General features: G+C 40.0%; 1 protein-coding gene across 3 annotated transcripts in view; it reads left to right on the top strand.

Annotated features, from left to right (window-relative positions):
• Positions 1-240: 240 nt before the first annotated feature.
• Positions 241-18,353, top strand: part of PHOT2 (phototropin 2) — an 89,269-nt gene continuing 71,156 nt past the window's right edge. Inside the window, exons 1-3 of one of the 3 annotated variants that reach the window (XM_088951659.1) lie at positions 241-812; positions 1,999-2,699; positions 3,253-3,435. In XM_088951659.1, the coding sequence (XP_088807785.1) occupies positions 2,137-2,699; positions 3,253-3,435 (746 nt within the window). In that variant the 5' untranslated portion in view covers positions 241-812; positions 1,999-2,136. The remainder of the gene's footprint in view (positions 813-1,998; positions 2,700-3,252; positions 3,436-18,353) is intronic. The other 2 variants (XM_088951657.1, XM_088951660.1) reach the window with 2 other exon arrangements.

Here is an 18,353-nt window from a genome sequence, read left to right as displayed (position 1 = left end):
AGGGAAATGGGAGGTGGGGTCCCAGGTGGGTGTACTCATACTATAAGGGTGCAGCTCCAACCGATGGTAGGAGGATGGATTGGGATTCTGTCATCACTGTTGTTTTGTTTGTTATCAAGATTGATGGAAAAAAGATTTTGTCATCGCGCAGTAGAAAGTAGAAAGGAGAATCAATCAATCAAGCTTTCCGTACCATATGTTGATGTGTTATCCAAAGTCATCCAGATGTTCATATTTTCTAGGTTCATTGGTCACTCTTTCATGTCTCATTCACGAGAGACTAATAAATGGAGGAAAAGATAAAACAAAAAGTGGGTAGCAAAAATTATCTAGTAATAATTTTTCAAGCGACATTTGCAGCCTCAGAAAAATGGTCGACGCAACAAAAGATCGCGTAAATAGGAAAAATATCATCTTTCGTTTCTCTTGGTTAAGGGAATTCTAAATTTCTTTTCTTGAAAAATGAGAAAGACACCCACCAAGGTGGGACTTAGATACTGAACATGAGATAAACAGCCATGAATGTTCCTTAACGATCGACGTGTTATAGCTAATGACCACGATTCGTGTTTTATTTCTTATATTTTTCCTTGGGACAGTCGGAACTCGAAGTCGCATTTAGTGTCTCAAAACAGTATCTCCATTCTCTGTCGTTTGGAGGACATTACAGAGGAACTTGAAGGTTCATTGAGGGTTGAATTAGTTACTTGCTTAACACTTGTTCTTGAAGAACTGAATCATTTGGAGCTTGAATGGGCGGACTTACTATAGAGCCTCGATGTACGTAACAATCCTACATCATATCTGAAACTGTGAGTTTCACCATTTCTTAGTTTCTTCTCTTAATTGTCGGTAGAGTTTATTGCATTTCTTTCAAGCTGAATTTTGGTCCTTCTGGAAATCATTTCTTTGGTTACGGTTTATCTCGTACTGTTGAATTTTCACTAAATTTTACTAAAAAATGTGTTTCTCTTTTGTAGGATTTTTTTCTTCAGTAGATTTTACTAGAACACAGAATTTTCTTTTGTCATTGTTCAAGTTGTGATAAATTTGAACACGGATAGGATCTTAGAATAGCACTTCAACAAAATAGTTTGATGTGGTTTTGTAGAATAATGAATCTCAGAGTTTTTTTTTTCCTACTAAAAAAGATTTTATTTATTTTTATTATTTAAGCTGTGGTAGAATTTGATTTTCTTGGTGGGATCTTGGGACAACATTCCAGTCTTCATGCAATCTCAGTAGGCTAATGATTTTTCAGTAGGGTTCTGATAGGTCCTGATATTATTGGACTTATCTTTGCCATCTGTTCACTATGACAGGATATGATTTGGGTAGGAGTAATGAAAATTTGGTAAACTAACCTTGGAGCATAGTTTCATCTTATTAGTCTTAAATTATGATTATTCCTAAATTTTGTTCATGTGACTTTGTACAACCTTTGCCATTTCAACTTGATTTCTTTGATATTTTGTGGTTTCTGGTTTAATTATCAGATAATTCACTGTTTTTTAATGGTTCTGTAGATTGATTTTATGGTTTCCAGTGGAAATTTATTATATTTCTATCCTTAAAATAAAGACCGAAAAATATGTTGTCACACTCCAAGTTTAAGAAGGATACTTGTTTTTCATTCATTTTCTTTTGTATATTCAGATATTTGCTCATCTCTGTGGCAATTGTTGTTTCATCTTATGATTCCAGTGATTTCTCATCACTCCTTTTTCCAGTTGTCATTGCTGGTGTGAAGATCTTAAGATGAATATTAACTTGTCTATGGTAGAGTTCTTTGAGATCACAATTTATTGATCTAATTTTCTCCAGTTGCATTTGATGAACTTCTTAGTTTTTTTTTTTTTTTCTCTCCACTTGGATTCCATCAGATTCTTTTCCCACCTGCAATGCAATTTCATAATTCAATCATTAGATGATTAATTGACAGAATGCTAGTGAAATTTTCTCTTTACTCTCTAATTCAGAGAAACTTTTTGTTGGCAGGGGCTTCTACTCTTAACAGTTTAAAGTGGAAACTGCAGCAAGCTCTTATTTCCTTCCCTTCTAATTATCCTCCTCCACATCAAGGGTCAGTCAGTCAGTAATAGAAATCAAGGACAGTAAGTTGAAATCTTTGAAGCAATGGATTATGTAGGACAATGTAGTCAGAGTGCACATGTTAAATTCCCGAGTTCAGATCACATACAAGAGGGTGAATTGATGACATTGTCTGGTAGAGAACCTACTGATAAGTGGATGGCATTTGAAAGAGACTATAAGCCAGAGAACAATGGGTGTGGGCAGGGAGACACTGATCTCTCGGAGTCAAATAAAGCAGTTGAACAAAATTCAAATCGTAATCAGATTTTATCTGAAGCAAGCATGGCTGAAAGGGTTGCAGAGTGGGGCCTTGTAGTTAAGTCAGAGATGGGAATAGGTAATTCTAAAGCCATTGGTGTCAGGTCATCAGGAGACCGAAGCAAAAATTCATCAGATAGAACCACCGAATCTACAAGAACATCTGAAGAGGGTTCTGAATCTGGCTTTCCTAGGGTCTCTCAAGAGCTGAAGGATGCATTGGCTACACTACAACAGACTTTTGTTGTATCAGATGCAACAAAGCCAGACTGCCCTATAATGTATGCCAGTGCTGGTTTTTTCACCATGACTGGTTATTCTTCAAAGGAGGTTATTGGACGAAACTGGTAAGGGGTGTTTTTCATCAATTGCTATTGTTCTGAAACTAGGCTAGAACCTTTGTTTTACTTTGTGAAACCTAAGGGGTCATGTGGGAGATCGTAAGACAGTTCCAGATGGCACATTGGCACATGACTCAAGCATGGGTCATGAACCATTTATGTTCTTGCCTAGGAGATCTTGAAAATAAATGGTCAATCCAATTGATCATGGTCATTTTTCTGGATCCTTGGGCATATATCCATACCTTCTAAATGGAACAGAATGATTCTAAAATCCAAGTCATTAGACCAATTTAAGTATCTGGAGTAGGGATCTCATATGTAGGAACAACAAGAAAAATTTACCTCATTTCAGCCCACTTCCAGTGCAGTTTTCTCCATTTTTGACTACGGAAGGATGCCATCAAGAATGCTTATTAATGCTTCTAGATAAGTTAATATATTCTACATGTACACACTGCTCTTATACTAAAGAAGCAAGTTCCTCTTTTGAGGATGCTGTTTTCAATTCTTTTATTTAACAGAATGTAACTCCCTTCCTTTTTTCCTCTTCTTGCAGCCGCTTTCTTCAGGGACCTGAAACAGATCAAAATGAAGTTGCAAAAATACGAAAAACAGTCAAAACTGGGGAAAGCTACTGTGGAAGACTCTTGAATTACAAGAAGGATGGCACACCTTTCTGGAATCTATTAACAATTACACCCATAAAAGATGACACTGGGAAAGTTATCAAATATATAGGGTGAGATGTTATGACTGCATTTCAATTATATTGTTGTCTGTTTTGCTTTCAGAGATTCTCCATTAATCAGATGGTTAACTATGTAGCATTAAGGATGATGGATCCCATGTCCACCATATAACATTAAGGATCGCAGTGCTACACTTGAAGAAACTTTCCAAGGAATGGAGTTAGGTTCTAAATTTTATATCTATACAACAATAATTAATGTTTGATGATAAGCAGGGGGGTTGATATGAACCTGGTATTGTGGATCTTGGATTGCGACTAGTTTCTTGGGTTTTGGAAACCAAAACGTGATAATTTCAACCTTTTATGGTCTAATATACAAAAGTTTATAACCTTTTATGGTGTAATATCCAACACCATCCTTCTTTGGGGCTGAATTGGAACTTGGGCTTCATTAGGAATCTTAGAGAGTCAGAAATACCCTTGGTGTCCAATTTGTTGAGCCTCTTACTCCTGATGTTTTTTTTTTCCTTGTAAATCCTTTTTTAAGTCCCTCATGGCCGCTTTTTCTTCCCCTTCCTTTCCTGTAAAAGAAATCTGATGCTTCCCTATCCCTTCAAAAGTTGGTGCTTTTTGCTGGGAAGTTTTCCATGGTTCCCAGAATTTGACACAACTCCGTTACAAACCTCATACCTGATGTAAGGGAGGAAAGATGGCGGCAGTGCATTGATATCTTTCCAAAGAGAAGCCTGGGAAGCCCTAGTCAGTGTTCCTGAGTCCCATCCATTTATCGAGAGCTCATGAATACTCTTCATAATTTTTACCATAGCTTTTCTTTTTCCATAGGAAGCCTCCAAAGCCATTTTCCCAATAAGGCCAAATTTCTTCTCTCAATATTCCCAATTCCCAATCCTGAATCCTCATAAAGTTTTATCTTAAAAAAAAAAAAAATCCTTCTAAAGTTTTGCTCTTGCTGACTTGTTCCCATATAACTCTGTGATCTTTTCTCCCCTCACTTGGCTCCCACAAAAAATGTTTCATCATTTTCTCCAATTTCCTGATCACACTTCTTGGGGCCCTAAGGACCAACAGATAATAAACAAGAAGATTAGCAAGGGTCGCTTTGAGTAGAGTAATCCTTCCACCTAAAGAAATGCAATTCTTCTTCCAGCTGGTAAGTTTCTTAGCAAAACTCTCCACCACTGGGTCCCAGAAGCTGACACACCTAGGGTTATGACCTAGAGGGAGAGCAAAATATTTAATCGGCCACTTTGTCATCTCACACCCCCTCACAGCTGCTAACTCCTCCAACTCCCTCTTGGTCAGATTAACTCTTTACTCATACAATGCAACTCTTGTTGAAATTGACCTTAAGAATTGATGCATTCAAGGAGTTGAATTATTGATTTCAAATTTCTAGTCCAATTCATGTCATCCCCTTCACAAAAAAAGAATTGTATCATCCATGAATTGTAAATGAGTAATTGGCACATTCTCCTTACCTATTCTCCAACCTCTCACCAGATTTCTTGAGTCAGACCTAGATCTACTTAATGCTTCAGAAAAAATTGTGAAGAAAAAGATCAGTTACCTTCTCTTTATGCTCTTTCAAGCTTCAAGAATTAGCTTGTTTCCTCTTTTTACTATCATTTTGATTCGGATTTAGGGTTGAATTGGGATTTGGGATTTAGAAGGGGGGTTAGGGAAGGTGATTTGAATGGGTTATCTGTACTTATCAACATCCTTTTTGGGATTTTCATGGACACGTTGAGCCAAGATCATAGAATGTGGTCTCTCTCCCCTGCTAGTTCCTTTTCTTGCGCTTCATTTTTCAAATCCTTATTTGAATTCCCTCTCTCCTTGTTGGTCTGTGCTTCCCAGTTAAGGAGATTTGGTGCCATCCTATCCCTTTGAGAGTTCGGGCCTTCTGTTGGGAAGCTTTTTTGGGGAAAATTAATACCTGTGGCATGCTTCAAAGAAGGAGACCAGAGACGAAATATGTGCCTCTCTCCTAATTGGTGTATGCTATGTAAAGCCAACAGTGAGTCTTGCCACCACTTATTATTATTATTTTTTGATCAGCATAGAGAAATTTTATTATAAGATCAAAAAAGTTAATACAAAGAGGAAGGACTGCCACCCAAAAAAGCTACCCTCAATATTACATAGCAGTCCAAGACAAATGCTGTCTCATAACTCCTTGCTTAGCAAGGGAATCAGCTAACCCATTTGTAGTCCTTCGCACCCATTTAAATTCAGCAATTATGTCCTTATCAATACTTTCCACCTCCCTAAAAGCATGTCTTAGAGTCCATGGATTTTGACTGCTCCCATTATCCCATGAAACAATTAATTTTGAATCTCCTTCCACCTCCACCTGTCTTTACTCCAGTTGTTTTACTAACTGAAGACCTTGTAGCAAAGTTAACAATTCAGCTTTCAATGGGTTCACCACTCCAATGGGACCTGAATAAAGAGCCAATATTATCCTTTAAGAATTCCTGATCAAACTACCTATTCCAGCCATGCCCAGATTTCCAACAGAGCTCCTGTCAAAATTCAGCTTTACTTTGATGCCTTCTGGAGTTTTCCAATACAACCTTATCTTTTCTTTTTCTCTAGAGGATTGTGCCACTTCCGACCAGGCTCTAAAGATATCCATAACTGAGAACACTTGTAAGCTTTCCAAGGTTTTTACCCAGTCAACCACATTTATTTTGATGTTGTCCATGAAGGGATGAGAGATCCATCCCATGGACGCCCAAAGATTGCGGAATAAGGGGGCGAATTTCAAAAATTTTTCTCTCCCTTCAACTGGTTTAGAAAATCATATTTTCAAGGATCATTCTTGAACCTTAAACTGAACCAGATCTGAACCAAAAGGGATAGGAGAGAATTATACCTGATACGGAGAAGTAATATCTCCCAATGAAGGTGTTCACGCCCAAGGAAGGATCCAAAGGCTGCTCCCACTGAAGATGGTGCAGTGCAGGATGGAGCAGAATCAACAGTGTTCTTCCCCAAGAACTCAGTCCTTCGCAAGAATCAGTAGAATGGTACGTGAGCACAGCTTCCTTTCAATCATTTCTCAAAGAACTGATGTCAAGATCCAATCTTGACTTCTCCCACAACTGGAGATCGAACTGGCAAACAAGGTGGCAAGAACAGGGAGGCGACAAGAGAGTATTCGCAGGGTGCAGAAAACTCTCTTCTTGATTTCAGCACTAAAGAGTATCTGATGTATGTATGTTAAAGGCTGCCGCCCCCTCCTTCCTTTTGTTGACTTAAAAGATCATATTTGGATCAGCCTTCTCTTCTAGTGATAAGGATAAACCCTTATCTTATCTGCAGATTAGATTAGCTTTCTCCTAATCCTATTAGGAGGTTTCTAGATCTGAATCACATTCAGATCTGGACTCTCTGAGTGGATAGGATTAAGACCCTATCCTATCTGCTAATCCATCTCAGAATTTGCCCCTTTAATTAACTAAATAAATAGCCCAGTTCGAAATGGGATTTTAGGCCCATTAAGCTTATGTGCTCACTTAACCTTCCTAACTGCTGCCTAGTTGGCCTTCCTTGTATGGCGTGGGACCCAAGCATTGATCTACACATCAGCCACATGGGTTCGGCCCAGCCTTTGTTACAAGGACTGGTCGAATACACTATTAAAGACAGTGCACCCACTGAAACCCATCGAATGGGCTCTATGGGCCCAACACTTACCCTAAGTGGTCCTTGGGCCAAGCCACCTTGTAACATCCAGGGACTGTGGGCAGATGCAAGATTAACCCATCAGGTATTATCCTCAATGGTCTTACACTTAACCTCTCAGCCCTTAATGATCATACACTGCCCGACAAGAGAGGACCTCTCCCTCGACTGCAAGGAACAGTGTTGCACTCTCTACTTATATGGATCCCGGGAATTAAAACGATTTGACAGCAGAGTTAAAACGGATGAGTTAAACGATTTTACAGCAGAGTTAAAACGGATGTTCCAACTTCTAAAAGCTTGCTTAAGTCCATAAATGGATCTGTTAAGCTTACATACCATGTTTTCCTAACCTGCAGCAATGAAGCCTTGCGGCTGCTGCATATAGATAACTTCAGTAAGATCTCCATTTAGGAATGCAGTTTTGACATCCATTTGCCAAATCTCATAATCATGGTATGCTGGTACAGCTAGCAGGATCCTAATGGATTTAAGCATGGCCACAGGCGAAAAGGTTTCCTCATAATCGATGCCCTCTTTCTGAGTGTACCCTTTCGCCACCAAACAAGCCTTGAAGGTCTCAACCTTACCATCGGGGCCCTTCTTCCTCTTGTAAATCCATTTGCAACCGATTGCTTTTACCCCGGAGGGCGGATCTACTAGAGTCCAGACTCCATTGGTCTCCATTGAGTTCATCTCTGCTCTCATGGCCTCCACCCACTTCTGGGAATCTATATCAAACATAGCTTCCGTGTAAGTCACGGGATCCTCCTCACTAGTCAAGGTTTCCACCAGGTAACTATCCTGGTCATAACCATAACGGACTGGTGGCCTGGATACCCGAGTGGATCTTCTAGGTTGGTCACTACCTGGAACTTGTGGGACATCTCCCACTGCTCCTGAGCTCTCCTCATCAAGAACAACTTCCTGACGATGGGTGTCCAGGATATAGTCGGTTTCCAAGAATTGCGCATTACGACTGCAGAACACTTTCTGCTCACTTGGGTCATAGAATAGGTAACCTACAGAGCCTTTTGGGTAGCCTACAAATAGGCAATGGCTGGTCTTAGATTCCAACTTGTTTGCACTCGTTCTTTTAACATGTGCTGGACAACCCCAAATCTTCAAGTGTCTAACACTTGGTTTCTTTTCGGTCTAAAGTTCATATGGAGCATTCGGAACCGATTTGGTTGGAACCCGATTCAGCACATAAATCGCAGTCTCTAATGCGTAACCCCAAAAGGATGTGGGTAACTCTGAGTGTATGAGAAGCGACCGGACCATATCCAATAAGGTCCTATTCCTCCTCTCCGAAACACCATTAAGTTGTGGTGTAGCAGGAGGAGCTAATTGTGATACTATCCCATTGTCCTTTAAGTAGTCCCTGAATTCGTCAGAGAGATACTCGCCACCTCGATCTGATCGAAGGGCCTTAATTTCTCTCCCTAACTATTTCTCAACCTCTTGTCTAAACTCTTTGAACTTTTCAAAGGATTCAGACTTGTGTCTCATTAGGTACGCATAACTGTATCGTGAAAAATCATCTATGAAGGTGATGAAATACACGTGTTGATTTCGTGTCCTAACACTCAGGGGACCACATACATCAGTATGTATTAGGTCAAGTGTGCCTGTACATCTTTCAGGCTTACCGTTAAATGGTCGTTTTGTCATCTTGCCTTGTAGGCAAGGCTCACAAGTGGGAAGATCTTCTACAGTTAGAAAATCCAAAGGACCATCCTTTACCAACCTTGTGATTCGGTCAACACCGATGTGGCCAAGTCGATAATGCCACAGACACGTGGGATTAACTGTATCACGGGCTCTCTTCTTGAGGATTTCAGCCGATGTAGTTTCGGTTATGTTAGTTTCTAGAGAAGGATGTAGAACATAGAGACCGTTCTCCAGTTCCCCGTATGCGATGAATCTGTTGTTTCTTTTAATAGTAATCGTATTACTAAAGAAGACAGAATAACCATCTGCACACAGTTTTGAGACAGAAATCAAAATTCTCCTTAAATTTTGCACATAAAGACAGTCTTTCAGTACAATTGTTCCTTCTCTAAGAATTAACTCCACGGTTCCTATGGCCACGGCTGCAACAGTTGTAGTAGTCCCCAAGTAGAGTGTGACTTCTCCTTCATTCAGCCTTCTGCTTACCTTGAACCCATGCAGTGAGTTACAAGCATGAGTTGAAGCCCCGGAGTCAATACACCAGGACGCAGAAGCTACCAACAAATTGGTTTCTATAACACAAGTTTCGAAGTTACCTTTCTTGGATTCCAGGTAGGCAGGACAGTTCCTTTTCCAGTAGCCGGTCTTCTTGCAGAAGTGACAGACATCCGATGCTTTGTCTTTCTTCTACTTCTTGCTCTTAGTGGCTTTTTTCTGAGGCTTCTTTGCCTTCCTCTTTCTCTTGTCAGTCTTGCTGAGCTCTTGTAAGCTGACATTCAGCTTGTTCATGTTATAGTTCATGATGAACGGATTAAAGGAAGGAGGCAAAGAGTTAAGTATAGCATCTATCTGGGTTGCAAGCTCCAGCCCGGATCCAAGAGCCTCCAGTTCGTTGATGTATCCCATCATCCGAAGACAATGGTCGTGAACTTGTTGACCCTTGGACATTTGTGCGGTCATGAACTGTTTCAAGACCTTTTGTTGAGTAGAACGATTCTGCTCTTCATACATTGTCCTGAGATTGTCCAATATGTCTTTGGCAAGTTTGATCTGATCGAACTGCCTCTGTATCGGGTTGTCCAAGGAGGAAATGATGTAACACCGGGCAAGGGAGTTTTTCTCCTCCCATTCTTGATAGTCTCTCATTCGGGCCTCAAAAGCCCTATCACCCGGACGCTCCGGGGCAGGATTCTTTGCCACTTTGTCCAGCTTTTCAGAAGCTAGGACCAGCATAAGGTTCCTGTACTAGTCAGCATAGTTTGGTCTCTTCAACTTGTTGTCATTAAGCAGTTTTGCAAAAGATCCGCTTGCCATTTTCTAATAAAAGGGCAAACATCAGCCCACAACCTAATTTGATTCATGTTCATTTCATAGATATGGATTTTAATCTATGATCCATTTCCATTTATTCGTCTCTGAGATTTCCCTCCTTTCTCAGTGACGGAGACTACGGGTTGTCTCTGGAAATGTGGGAAATCACATAGGGTGCATGGAGCCAACTGTTTCAGCTGCATAACCCCACCATCTTTCTGTGAAGGATCATATCCACTCATCATATGAGTTTTCCCTTTGGCCTCTGTCAGACAAGGTTCAGAGCCGTTTTCAAGTAAACCTTTCTGTCCAGTGAGTGCTTACCCATCATATTCGTGAATGCCAAGGTACCGTGAGAGAGTTCCCATTTTCTGGTGAAGCCCCTCCCACATCGGTCTATGACGCCCCTATCATCTTATGAAACACTCAGACAAGCCCAACAGCAAATGGATAACCCATTTTCTGGTGCGTTTCCTCATTATTGAAGAATCCATCCTCATGCTAATGATGGAAGGCCTTTAGAGAGTTCATCATATGAATCTCCCTATCACATGCACTCATATTAGCTGGAGGGAAAAAAATTACGCCCTAGTTTGATTTAGGTCAAACCAAAGTGGCTCCCACTGACTTTCATCACCAATCCTGCATAAAAAGCACGTCTGAGGAGAAAGGAAAGAATTAGGCCTTCTTCTCTGCAGCAAATCACAAGTATTAATCTTTCCAAGGAAAACTTCTCAACAGAAGGCTTGAACTTTAGGCGGAATAGGCTTACACCAAATCTCTTTCACCGGGAATTCTACCCCAACAGAAATGGACAAGGTTAGATTTCTAAAAACTAGGAGAGCAACTGAAAAGACCATTAGGAGAGGCTGACCAACATCTAGAGTTCACAAGATTTTCATCCAAAAACATAGTCTCTAAGAGTTTAATCTCTTGTCCTTTTGCATCATGCATTTGGGATTGGTTTTCTTCCTTTTTTGGGTGCAAATCTCCCAGATGATTTGCAAGGATTAATTTGCCTCTAATCCTTTCAGCTTGCCAAAAATGAGGGGTAAGATGTTGTGGAGATGCACTAGGGTTGTCATTTGTTGGATGTTATGGGAGGAAAGGAATTTTAGAATATTTGCTAAGATATTATAGACATTATCATGATCAAGGTGGCTCATTGGGTGAGGACAGTGGATCTTTTTTCTTCATATTCTGTTGATGACATCATGCTCAATTGGGAAGAGGTGGCTGAAACCTGCACTTGTTAATCCATCTAATACAACTGATTAGACCCCTCTGGAGAGAGGTTTCATCAAATTAAACTTTGATGGGAGTTGCTTGGGCAATCCAGGTACCTCTAGAATTGGAGGAGTCTTAAGGGATGAGGGTGGTAAAGTGGTGTCTCTTTATTTAGGACTAGCTGCAAATGGAGTTTCTCTTCAGGCTGAGGTATTGGCAGAAGTGGAAGGAATCTAAAAAAACAATTTCTCTAAATATTAAGAAGTTGATAATTTGAGGGGGATTCAAAGCTGGTGGTTAATTGGCTGTGAAAAAGAACTGATTCATTGGATATTGAATAATGAAAATAAAAAGATTTAATGGTTAACTAAGAATATGGAAGTGAGAGTTTAGTGGGTCAAAAGATGTGCAATTTCATTTGTATATACTCTTGCTTGGCACAGGTAGAACTCATCTATTTTGGGCACAATTGTAATTGATTTCTTGTAATCTTTTGCTTCTGGGAAGAGATAAGAGAGGTTATCTCTTCCTTTTTCATCTGATGTAATCCTTTTAATTACCAATGGAATTTCCAGTTTTTGATAAGAAAAAGTTTTCCATAGTTGCATTAATAATTGTGATGTGCTTTAGAAGAAAAGATTAAACTGGTCCTTGTCCCCCAATTTGTCTGTCTTATGTAAGTTGAATGGTTAGACTGCTTTTCATCTCTTAATCTCCTGTCCTTTTGCTTGCTGTATTTGGGAATGTTTTTTTCCTCCTTTTGGTTGCAGGTGTAACCCTCTTGCCTGTTTAGAGTGGTTGTTTAACTCTTCTGTTTTGAGAAGCACAAAAAGGAGGAGCAAAATTCTTTGAAGATGCATAAGGGAAGTGGTGATTTGGACAGTGTGAACTGTGAAGAAAGAAAATCAAGAATTTTTGGGGATAAGCAGAGGAGTAAGGAAGCAGTGATTGATCTCATAACTCTAAGAGTTGCACGGTAAAGACCTTGAAACTCTTTTCAGACTTCAAGGTGGAGGATTTCTTCAGGAGTTGGGGGGTGTAGAGAACACTAATGTGGACCCCACTAAGGTGGTCCCCACTGTTCGTATGTCAGCAATAAGTTATATTAGGATTAGTTCTTTAAGATAAGATTAGGACTAGTCTTTTATAAGATTAGGATTAATCTTTTTTCAACTTTATCTTATCTTATCTTATCTTGCCATGTAAGCAATTCAGTCCTTTTACAAGTATGATACTATGTGAATAAATTTAAGAGGGGGGCGGCTGTTTAAACACATCAACCCAACTCTCTTTTTCAAACTCTCTCTCTCTCTCTCTCTCTCTCTTTTCTCCCTCTTCTTTTCTTATTTTTTTTCTTCTTCTTTAAGTGTCTGTTCAATCTTGAGCGACTACTTGGTATCAGAGCATTTGATCTAGGGTTTCTCATGTGGAACTAATTCAGCCGGCCACATGAGAATTATTTAGGGCTGAGTTTTTTCATTTGACTGATTCTTGGAGATTACAAGAAGTCTTCAGCAACTGTCCAAGGATTGGAAAGTGCTCCTTGTAATCAGGAAGACTCAGAGAAGAATTAAGTGATCAAGGTTAGGTCTTTGGTCAAGATTGGAGGTGCCAATCAGATTTTTTGGTTCTCTCATCAAGATTGAAGTTGGCGATCAAGAAGATTTTTCTCCGATATCTGTTCTGTTTTAGAAGTTTCTCGGGTTGATCAGAATCAAGATCAGTTTTGAGCTAACTGAAGTTGGCGAACAGAATTTCAGCAAGAATTTTTTAAATCAAAATCAGCTTTTTTTTTTTTTTATTCAGAAATTCCTGGGTAAGGTCTTATTCCTTCTTGAGGGCAGCAACAAGGATAGCTTAATTTGTGAGGTACGACTATATAGAATTTTTTTTCTTTTTCTTTTCTAGGGTTTTAAGAGAAAACCCTGAAATCCAGAACTGTTATTGTGTCTGGATAAGAGATTAGATTTGTTTTTAAGTTTGGCTCCTATCAGATTTCTGTTCTCTGATCTTTGTTTTTGGAGTTTTGTACCCAGGTCAACTGCTATTAGTTCTCAGATTTAGTAGGCTGATTGATACAGTGATACAGTGAATTGGAATTTTTTTTTTCTTTCTCTGAATCTGATTTCTGCTTCTAGACCTACTGCCGTTAGTTTTTTCAGACCTAGTAGGCTGATTGTTATAGTAAATAGAAGGTGTTTTTTGCTTAACCCCTAACCAAGAATGGAGTTCAAGCACCTAGGGGAGGGTGTTTTTGGGACTGGTTCAGGTGGCATGACTGAAAACACCTTCCAGATTACAACTGTAAAGTTTGATGGTTCAAACTACTTAGAGTGGGCCCAATCAGCCATGATGGCCATTGGGGGAAGAGGAAAACTGAACTATTTGTTAGGAGATGTGAAGGAACCAAATAAGGAGGATCCTACTTATGCTAAGTGGATTCAGGAAAATCATTTAGTGATGACATGGCTGTGCAATTCCATGCAGCCACACATCAGCCGAAATTACTTATGGGCAAAAACAACTAAAGAAATATGAATGTTGTGAAAGAAACCTACTCTCAGCCCCTTAATGCTGCTAGGGCTTATGAGCTGAAATGTGAGGTTAAAAATCTCAAGCAAGGTGAGAAACAAGTTTCTGTTTATTTTTCAATCTTGAAATACTTGTGGCATGAAATTGACCACCTTGAATCAATTGAATGGGAAAGTCGGAAGGATGCACAGATTTACAGAAAGCAGATTGAAACTAATAGAGCGTTTGAATTCCTGGCTGGTCTAAATTCGGAATATGATATTGAGAGGCATCAACTGTTGACAAGAGACAGTGTAACTCTGTCCCAGGCCTATTCCTTAGTGCACAACGAAGAGACTAAGAGAAAAGTTATGCTACAACAACGACCTTTTGAATCAGCTTTGGCAACAGTTAAGCCTAAATCTGGGAGTGTGATAAGGAAAGAGACATGAAGAAGGAAGCTAAGAAGGACCTAGTATGCGAGCATTACAAGGAACCTAAACATACTAAAGAGACCTATTGGAAGTTACATTCACATCTAGTTCCAACAAAGCTTAGAAACAAAAAGGGGAATACAAATATGGCTGTTAACACTGATAGTACAACCTCATCTAGCACAAGAGGCAATCCTCTAGTTACTCTAGCTGATGTCCGAGTTGCTCTAGTTCAGCTAGAAAATGAAGTTGGTAATTCAGCTCCACCTCCTCAGACACCATCAACACCCCCTACCTCAGCTTTTGCTCATTCAGGTAATCGGGCCTCAGCTCACCATGCCTCGGTTACAGGTAATACAGAACATTCATGGATAATAGATTTTGGAGCATCCGACCATATGACTGGCTTGCCGTCACTATTTACTACCTATCACTTATCTTCAGGCAGAGACAAAATGTCCATTACTATTGGCTCCCTCCTTCCTATTTCTGGCAAGGGAGACATCAAATTGTCTAATGCTATTTCCTTATCTTCGGTTTTGCATGTACTTAAGCTTAGTACTAACTTGCTTTCAGCTAGTAGCATTACAATAAACCAGAATTGTTCAGTAGCCTTTTTTCCAGATCGATGTGTTTTTTAGGATCTGGAGACAAGGAAAGTGATTGGGACTAGCCATGAGGCAAATGGGGTCTATTTTCTTGGAGGGAGTCCTCATTGGGAAAATAGTGAGACTAAGAGGTCTTGTGTTTCTTAGTCTGTTGATCAAGCCATGCTTTGGCATAATAGGATGGGTCATTTATCTTTTTGGGCTTTGAAGAGTTTGTTTCCTAGTTTATTTGAATCTATCTAGATGTCTAGTTTGAAATGTGAGAGTTGTGAACTTGCAAAACACTGTAGGACAACCTATTCATTAAATAATAATAGAAGTAATATTCCCTTTGAAATTGTGCATACTGATGTTTGGGGACCTTACCATACCACTGTCATGGGGGGGTACAGATATTTCTTATTGTTTGTTGATGATTATACTCGTTTTTCGTGGACTTATCTCATGCGTTCTCGAGATGAGGTTCCACCATTAACCCAGATCTTTCATCAGATGATTTTAACCCAATTTAGGGTCAAGATCAAAATTTTTAGATCTGATAATGTGAAAGAGTATTTTGCAAACCCATTAGCCTCCTATTTACTTAAACATGGGATTATCCATCAGAGTACCTGTCCTCATACACCACAGCAAAATGGGGTTGCTGAGAGAAAGAATAAACACATATTGGAGGTAGCCAGAAGCATTATGTTTACCTCCAATGTGCTTATGCGTTTTTGGGGGGATGTTTTTCTTACAGCAGTGTATCTCATCAATAGGATTCATTCACAGGTTCTTGGCATGAAATCTCCATTTACCCTCTTATATCCTGATAAAGAGTAGTTATTTACCATTCCCGTTAAAACCTTTGGTTGTACATGCTTTGTTTAGTTTCTTGTCCCTCATCGTTCCAAGTTTGATCCTAAGGCCTCAAAATGTATTTTCCTTCGTTATGCACAAACTCAAAAGGGATATTGTTGCTATGAACCTACTTCTGGGAAAAGATTTGTCTCAATGGATGTTACTTTCTTTGAAGATGTACCCTATTATCCAAGGGTTTCTCCTTAAGGGGAGAGTAGTAAGGATTGGGTTAACTCGTCAGAAGTTCCTTTACCTATTTCATTAAGTGAAGAGGGGTGTAATGGGGAGGGCTGTCAGAGATGTAGGGATGTGAGTCTATCATAGACGATGGAGACAGGTTGATTTTGGACATCAACAGTGCAAGCCAGTCCCAGTCTCCTCTATAGATCTAGATCCCCGTACCATAGTAGCCCCAGTTCCTTCTACAGAGCCAGATCTAGGTACCACAGATACTACAGATGAAAGACATCCCATCATGGAGCCTTCACCTTCATTAGATGATCTTGATCGTCCCATAGTAGTTCGTAAGGGCAAGCGTTGTTGCACCACATCTACAACTCACAGCATTTCTCAGTTCTTGTCCTACGATCATTTAAGTCTTTTCTCGCATGCATTGCCGATGTTTCCATTCCCAAAACAATATAGGAAGCATCGGAAGTACCAGAATGGAAAGATGCAATAAAAGCAGAAATGGATGCCCTCATTAGAAACAATACTTGGGAGATAGTTGATCAGTCTAAAGCTAAGAAACCGGTTGGATGTGGATGGGTATTCACTATGAAACATAATGCTGATGGTTCTATTGAAAGGTATAAGGTCCGGTTAGTTGCAAAAGGATTTACTCAGACATATGGTATTGACTACTTGGAAACTTCTGCACCAGTAGCGATGATGACCACTATCAGAGTCTTATTATCTCTTGCAGCCAGTTACTCTTGGCCGTTGTATTAGATGGATGTCAAAAATGCCTTCCTCAATGGAGACTTGCAAGAAGAGGTTTACATGCAGTTGCCTCCTGGATTTTATGGTACAGAGACAGGAAAGAAGGTTTGTTGGTTGAATAAAGCCTTGTATGGACTAAAACTGTCCCCCAGAGCTTGGTTTGATAGATTTAGACAAGCCCTTGAAAGGTTCGGATATGTACAGGCCCAGTCAAACCACACCTTGTCTATTAAGAGAGTGGATTCTTCCTTAACCTTGCTTGTTGTATATGTGGATTATATTGTAGTAACAAGAAATGATAATACTGAGATTGAGTCCCTTAAGAAACTCCTTCATCAAGAGTTTGAGGTAAAAGATTTGGGAGAACTACAATACTTCTTGGGCATTGAGGTAGCCAGATCTAAGCATGGGATTTTTGTTTCTCAAAGAAAGTATGTTCTTGACCTGTTGGAAGAAACAAGAAAGTTGGGTGTTAAGCCTATTGACACATCCATTGAACAAAATCACAAGATCAGTGCAGAGTGTTAGAATGATATTAGAAGGCTTGAGTGTGTTCGGCTGATAAGAATTCCTATTAGCCCATTCTTATGTTAAACTTATCTTGTAACTGGGCCTTTGTTAATGGGCCTAATCTTGTTTATTTCTTAAGTCCTCTGGGTGTCCCATCACTAATCAGGGGTATCCCAGTAATTTCTTGTACTTTGTACTTCACTTATATATAAATAAAGGCATGGTCGACTGCAAGTACAGTTCGACATTCCAGCATCTCTTCTTCTTCTCCTCTTTTCTGCTACTTCGACTACAGTGGCTCAGCTTTCATGGTATCAGAGCATTGAGCACCTTCCTGGTTACTGCCAACTCCATCTCCTCTTTCTTGCTGTATTTCATTTTTTTTTATCTGGGTTGCTACTGTGAAACCCTAGGGTTGCAGGAGAACAACACAAGGTTCGACCTAGGGTTTCCCTTGGTTGTAGGGTGCAAGGGAGGTAAGACCCTGAAGCTGGAGTCCTACTAGTTTCTAGTAGTTAGCAGCTATTTGGCTGCTAAGAAGAGGTCTGTATAGGACAGACCTAGTTGAAGACTGATTTCAGCAGTCCTAGTGTTGTCTGTAAGGAGGGGAACTCTCTTTACAGTTGCAGTAGTCGAAGTTCAAGTGGAGTCTGCATAGCACAGGTCGGTTACCAGCCCAGAACACCTTTTGCTGTTGTAACAGAACTGCTTCAGAACTGTGACAGTCTCGGCAAGTCTGAAACTGTGTTGCGAGCTGTCAGGGCCTGCTGAGGTTCTTCAGCTAATCAGAACTGGTTCAGAAAGACCTTTACAGAACTGTAGCGACTTCAGTTACAGATCATTTCCAGGTCGGTTACCAGCCCTACTCGAGCTCTGTGAACTGGTTCAGTTACAGACTTTTCGTTGCTGCTGCACCCGAACTGGTTTAGTCCAAGTGAAGCCTATCCGGTGTGCTACCAGCACTGTGAACTCTGAGGTGAAGCCTATTTGGTGTGCTATCAGCACTGTGAACTGAAAGAATGAGATCCAAATAATGGACGCCATAAAGGTTGCGGAATGGGTGGGCGAATTTCAAAAATTTCCTACCTTCTCTCAACTGGGAATCATATTTCCTAAATTTAGAATACAATATTCAAGGATCCTACTTGAACCATAATCAAACCAGATATGTACCAAAAGATAAATGGGAGGAATATAC

The sequence above is a fragment of the Nelumbo lutea genome, chromosome 6, assembly GCF_056320005.1.
Source record: "Nelumbo lutea isolate HS-2025 chromosome 6, American lotus-T2T, whole genome shotgun sequence".
NCBI lineage: Eukaryota > Viridiplantae > Streptophyta > Magnoliopsida > Proteales > Nelumbonaceae > Nelumbo > Nelumbo lutea.
Note: the sequence above shows the minus strand (reverse complement) of the source record. Positions and strands in the feature narration are given on the sequence as shown.